At 48.1% G+C, this 6858-nt stretch overlaps 1 protein-coding gene across 1 annotated transcript in view; it reads left to right on the top strand.

The window, feature by feature from the left end:
- Positions 1-6479, top strand: part of ARHGAP35 (Rho GTPase activating protein 35) — a 104263-nt gene extending 97784 nt beyond the window's left edge. The window contains exon 7 of the mRNA XM_081200145.1: positions 819-6479. Within this exon, the coding sequence (XP_081056271.1) occupies positions 819-1182 (364 nt within the window). The 3' untranslated portion in view covers positions 1183-6479. The remainder of the gene's footprint in view (positions 1-818) is intronic.
- Positions 6480-6858: the final 379 nt, after the last annotated feature.

Consider the following 6858-nt stretch of genomic DNA (forward strand, 5'->3'; position numbering starts at 1 on the left):
TTTCAGAGGTCATATTCACAAGGCTGCGCTCTTAAGAGGCCCAGTTAATGAGCCCAAATCACCACCAGCCCTTTGGTTCGGTTCTCACAGCCACTGATACAGATCGTCGTGGCCCTATAACACTTGAAGGTGCGTTCTTGGCAGCGCTCTTGACAGCTCGCTAGTTCGGGGGAAACAAGATGACGAAAGGATTTTGAGGTTTTCCGCTCTTCTTGTATAGCTTTGAGTGTATCTTTGGAGTCCTGTTTTAATCTGAGTGTGTTTCAGTTCTGGAGTGATTTTGTAGTCAGCCCTGTTCTACTCTTAAAAGAAAGGAGGCAAAATAATCTCATTGCCATTTTTTAAAACCTTTCTGACTGGCATGAGTAAAAAGTGATTAATGTTTAGGACCCTCTTAGTTTGCCAGCTGCAGCAAATCTACCTGTCACCTTCAACCAACGCTGTCTCATCTCTCCCCCTGCCCCTGCATTGCTCCAGTAACTCTCCCTCCTGTTCCTGGTCACTACCAGCACCACACTCCTTGCTGCTCTGTTTCCTTACCTTCCCAAATATGTGCAGTAATATAAGAGCATAACTGAGATACCAGGAGACACACATGCAGCCAGGAAGGCAGTTGTCCTGCAGCAGAAGGTTGGGTCGAGAGTTAGCCTGCCCCACAACTTAGTCCCTGATGTGTGCAGCTGCTGCCTAGACCCTTCTGTCCCTGCTCCAGGAAGCGTAGAGTGTACCTTCCGCTTTGCCCAGTAGCCCACAGCTCCCCTGTGGTTTTGAGCAGGCCTTGCTAACCTTGTGCGTTGGTGTCTCCCGTGTCTTTCCAGAGTAAGCCACAACAACAAAACCAACCTGATGACGAGCGAAAACCTCTCCATCTGCTTCTGGCCCACCTTGATGAGGCCCGACTTTAGCACCATGGATGCTCTCACTGCTACTCGTATTTATCAGACAATCATAGAACTCTTCATCCATCAATGCCCTTTCTTTTTCTACAATCGGCCCATCATTGAGCCTCCTGGAGCTATGCCCAGCTCTCCCTCCGCCATTCCTGCCAGCACGCCTTTCCTGTCCTCCACACCTGTGATGGCCCAGCCATCCCCTCCGCAGACTCCTCCTCCCCCCTCGCCGCAGTCTCCCCTCCAGCCCCTTCTCGCCCCACAGCTTCAGGCTGAGCAGCACACACTGTGAACCCTGGGCACAAGAGGACATCGAGGTCTCCTCCTGTTCTTCTACGTGGAACAGAGACTGGAAACTCAACCCCGTCATCTGTCGCCCTCCCCCCTCCCCCTCCCCTGCCACTTGGTTGCAAACTTCAGCTGGGCAAACTTCAGGGGCGAGCTGGAGTATTGGACACATGTGACGCCTTGGTTCTGCCTCAGTGCCTGGCACGGAAGGGCCTGCTGCGTCAGGGATGACGTCGGACATTCCTTTGAGCAGGAGGGGTCTGGACCTCTCTTTGAATGCTGGATCCGATCAGTTCCGACCGGAGCAAACCTGTAGAACTCACACGAACACTGCCGCAATCAGCTGGGGGTGTGTGTGGATTTGGACGAGTGTTTGGGGATTTCTCCTGTACACAGACAGAGAAGACCTGCTACGGCCTGACGAGATGTGGAGTCCCTACCCCCCAAACACATTCCACGATCTGCAACCAAGGGCCTGTTCCGCACCGCTGGGCACCTCCTCGCCTATTTTGGGGAGACCACCATTTCACCTTAGACCAACTCTCACCATCCCAGCATAGCTGCTCAGAAGGTCTGGACCAACACATCTGCAAAGAGAGGCTTTTTATGTTTTGGCAAAGGTGGAATGTAAATTTCTCCTGACTTTTTAAGTGTCGGCCAATCGTAAAGGGGGAAGGAATGAACCTTGAAAACAAACAAATGGCGAGGAACATTAGAAGAAATGAAAACATCGCCACCATCCGCTGGTTGGGTTGTTTTTAATCTGGCAAAGTAGTAGTTTGGGACAATGGCTCCTTTTTACTTGAGCAGAGAATTTGTGTGTGGCAGAGGCTCCCTGGCAGGGGTGGGGGGGGTGAGGGCAGTCCAGGTTTGGTCTGGCTGGTTCTGCTGTCTTTATTTGACAAATCATTAACATATCTCTCACACTACAAACACACCCACACTTTCCGCCTCACGCAAAATATTGGTGTTTGCACTTAATTGAAGGGAGAGTGTGAGGCAAGGGCATGTGTGCGTGCGTGTGTGTCTTTTGCAAACACAAACGATGATTTGCTGTCTGACTTGGGATTTAATTCCTCTAGAACACTATGTTGACAGAAACACTGTTGTTAATCTTCGTGCGCGAGTGTATGTGGGCTGTATGGGGTTGGGAGCAAGTGGTGCGGCTGTAGAACAGTGGCTTTTTTAAAAAACAAATGTTGCTGGTGGAGACATTTTAAAGGATAAAAGCTGGTGCAGGAATGAAGTGCAAGTGAATTTCACCCCCCCTCTCCAAACCGAGAGTCAGAGGAGGCAGGCTAACAGAAGAAAGCCCCACACTGCGGTCTCCTGGAGTGGCTGGTCCAGTCACTCCTTGCGGGTTCGGTTCACTCATTTCTGCGGTTTGCTGCCATTATAAAGGTGGCTTGAGACGTGACCGTGCCATGGGATGGTAGGATAAATCTGACGGCAGGTTCTTGAAACCTTCTGGCGCAACCTTAAACCACCAGAATTAGCTGCCGTTCCAGCATCCCTGAAAACGGCCACGAGTCACTATCGCCATGCCTTGAGCCTGGACCTTCGTTGTCGGCTGTCACTGAGCTGCTTCTGCCCGCCTTCCCCGCCCTGCCTCTCTCCATGTGGTGTGTGTGTGTGTGTGTGTGTGTGTGTGTGTGTGTGTGTGTGTGTCTGCCCTGGCTCTGCTGTTTGGTGCATCCTGTCTCAGTGCACGTCCCCTTGTCCTTTTCCCACACCTGGAGCCACGGCATGCTCATATCAACCCTTAAACCTGTGGTCTTTTCCTAGCCGGGGTGCATCTTGGGCATGCAGTGCCCCCCGGCTTTGCTACTGTGTGACCTCAGCTTCTTTCCTTGCATCGTTGCCGGGGGGGGGGGGGGGCGTTGTGCAGGGAAGAGGCAAGAAGTGAAACCACTAGGGATAACCAATCAATATTTCCTGTGCAGGCACCATTGAGAAGAATGGTGGCTGTACATCAGCAGTGCCTGGTAAACTGTCCTGTAGAGTGAGTGTGTGTGCGTGTGCATTTGTGGGGTGGGGGAGACGGAGGAATCTACTTAGTAACAGGGCAGTTTTAACTGGAGTTTCCACGGTACCCCTGGGAGGTCACAAGGGAGCAATCCCCTACGCCCCCCTTTCTGTCTCTTCGCACTTTAAAGCAGAACCTGTGGTTTATTGCTAGTTTTAGCATTTCAAGGATGTTTGTGTTAATTTCAGTAGGATGGGGAGGGAAACCCCAGTTCTCCCCCCAAAATTTGTTAAAACCCACAACCCTCCACCTTTATCCCGCCTCTTTCCGGCATCCAGAGCCCAATCTTCAGCAAACTGTCTCCCTCCTATAAATAAGCTGAATTATGTACTCCTTATTTTAGAACCACATTTAAAATTTGTATCTATGTCAGGATTGTGTGCTTGAAAGCATCCCTTGCGAGCATCCCTTACGAGTTTTTTCTTTTAAAAAAAAATATTCTCATGCGTTAATGAAGCTTTTGTGTAAATAACAAACTCTTTTTGGTTTGTTCAGACTGTTAAAAGGAAAGCAGGCTATTTTGCCATCCTTTATGCATGCATAACCCTAAAGGGCTGGGGAAGATCCCCTCCAACCTTCCACCTTGCTTCCGCCGTGCTTTGCTGTGGTCTTGGGCTGGGTGAGCATTGACTTGTTGCAACTAATAATGTAGGCTTTCTACCTGGGACAGGTTGGTGTTTTTTGCTGCGTATGCAGTGTGTTTTCCTGTGCCTTCTCTTAGGGTCTAATGCCAAACACCTCTGTCTGAAGGACCTCTAATTAACAGCTGTTTAGATCCAGGGTGCTCTTCCTATCTTGATCAATGAAGGGTGGCTTAACCCACCTCAAACCCCATCAGTTTGCTGCACCTTGAAACTTCCGATACAGCCTCATTATTGCTTGCTCCTGCAGGAGGATAACCCACATGCTGTTGTTTTGTGAGGACAGCAGCACACACAGAATTGAAGTGGACGGGGCAGGCACAAAGGGTTGCAGTGTGCTGGTTGGCGCCCTACCACTGTTGATCTGGCCTTGTGATTCCACCCTCAGTTGCTGCTCTCAAAAGGGTGGACAGTAAGAAGAGTTGTGCTTTTCCCTGATCCTGCCCCTTCCTCAGAATGCGTCGTGTAGAAGGGAGAAAATGCCCGTCGTTCTTTTTGGGCGGTGGCTGCTTCCCCCATAGGATTTACCATTCCACAATCCATGAGGTCACCTTAAAAGTCTGCTGGAGGTTGGTGGTGCAGCCCACTGGAAGGCATGTAGACTGCAGAACCAAGAGCCAATTTTTAAAAAGTCCAGGCGGCCCCTGCAGATCTACCCAGCAAAGTGCTTCACCTGTTGCCATTTCTCCTTTTGAGATAAGTGATATCTAGTTCCTACTCAAACTACCTGTGTAAGTCTCTTTGGTTACAAGTGACGGGTTTGGGGTTTGTTTTTTTGACTGGTAACTTGCTAAAAGACTTGAGATTCTACCCCCGACACCCCTATTTTGCTTAAGCTGTGCCATTCCTTTGCACGCACTCGTGCCCCACTTCAGTGTCCAGCATCATGCCACGCGTACGCAAATATTCCCAGCTTTTTCTGCAGTTGAGACTACATGCCTGCTTGGGCTGTCGTACAGGCAGAGAGGAGCAGTCGCGAAAGGATTGGGAGTCTGTAGGTGCGTTTTCAGTCGCAGTCTTGGTAAATCCAGCTTTCTCGTGACAGCATTCTGCCCAAGGCTGCAAAATACGGTCCCATGCCTCTTGAAGCCCTCTTCTTTCTTCCCAAGCCTGTCGCTCTCTGGATTGCAACCTCTGTGCCAATTGGCCAGGCTGGCTGGGGGCTGATGGGAGCTGCTGCTCAAAACCCCCAGAGGGCGCTGGGCCGGGGGAGGTTGCTCTGAAATGTTCACCTGCCCTAATGGGAGGGTTTTCGTGGAAACTCGCCGGGATCTGCTTTGGAAGGCCACACTTTTGGTGCCAAAGGTTACCCCGCTGTACCCCCCCCCCCTTGGAGAGGATTGCTGGGCTTTGCTGTTCTGTGCTTATTTTAAGCGGGAGACAAGCGGCAAAAAAATTGCTCCACTCGCCCTTCATTTCAAAACACACACAAACACTAAATCCAGCTGCTCCTGTGGTTGAAATGACAAACATTTCAAGGCTGCCAAGGCTCTGCTATCGGCTAACTTACCATGTGCGTTTTTAATTTTTATTTTTACATTCGCTAAAGGAACCCCACCGGGGAATTCTTTTTTTTGTTCTTAATCGCTTGTCCGGATCTTTCCTCCTTAACTTTTGTGACTCAGCAGCCAACGTTCTAAGCCTGACTTCGCGTTTTTGTACACCTGGTCTTGGTTTCTGCTCCTCGATTTTTCTGATGCCTGGCCGGTGGGATATGCTTTGGTCTGCAGACAAAACAGTGACCCCCAGCAACCCACAACATCTGTCTCTGTCTAAAACTCTGAATAGTCTTTTGTAGAGGTCCAGGGGAGGGGAGGAGCACTGCCTCCCCCCTCACTGCCTCTATCATAGGTCCTAGTTTAACTGTTAGGTTTAACTCTTCCCCACCCCTTGTTCTGTAAAATCAAAATACGATAGAAATATTGTATTTTTAAATGTAGTTTAAGGCAGGGCATAAGTTATTGTTTAAATAAATAAAAAACTTTTTTTCTCCCTGTGTACATTAAAAAAAAAAAAGCCCGATCTGTTTCTCAAATTGTATGGGAATTAAACTTGTCCTGAAAAGTTGGGTTTAGTTTCTGCACTCAGCTTATATAATTTCCCCCCCGGTACTTGTATTTTCACATGTAAAATTACCTCTATATATGTTGAATTAACAATTTTTTGGAATCGGAAGAGGAAGGAAAAAAAATATATTAATGGTAATAAAATGTGTAGTAGTTCCAGCTAAGTATGTGCCCAAAACACTCTTCACAGAAACAAACAAGAAATATTGAAAGATCTGTATGTAAAGAAAAGTATAATGCTTATTTCTCTGTATTTTTAGGAGCCTAACAACATCCTTTAGTTATTGGTGATAGAATATTTCCTTTTTATGCTTCTTTTAAAAGACATTCTTAACAATTTGTGGTTCTTTTTCCCCAGGCCAATCCAATTAGTGCATGATAATGTTGAAAGCTCTGGGCAAAAAAAGAAAAAGTAAAAAAAAGAAGGCCCTTTTTCTGCTGAGTTTAAAGAAAAAAAAATCATGTATTTGCTACAGAGTATTGTATGTGTCTCAATGGGAATGGTGTAAAAACTTAAAGGCCTTATGTGATATGTATCATAGTTAATAAACCAATCTTGTAAAAAAAAGGGGGGGGAATACTCCCTCCAAACCGTGTCTCTCGGCAAGCACCCATATACACATGCAGGCACACAACATCACACGCACGCATCCTTTGTTTTGCTCCTGCCTCTTTGTCTCTTGCAGAGAAAATCTTGCTAGCTGCAAGCTGTCTTTCGGCACAGTAGGGGAACCTTCGCGTTTGCAGATTGGGGCTGGCAGCATTGAATACAGCAAATGGTTTAAGGCGTCCAAAGGAGGAAATATCAACTCCTGGCAAAGGAACAGGTTTCACCCACCTTCCTTTGTTTGGTCCCACCAACCCCTTCTATTGAACTGGGTGGTCCTGGTTTAAACGTGGGTCTGCTAGATGCATGTCTAACATGTGGCGGTGTGTTGTTTTGAGGG

The sequence above is a fragment of the Podarcis bocagei genome (genome assembly GCF_964188305.1).
Source record: "Podarcis bocagei genome assembly, chromosome: 7".
Taxonomy (NCBI): Eukaryota; Metazoa; Chordata; class Lepidosauria; order Squamata; family Lacertidae; genus Podarcis; species Podarcis bocagei.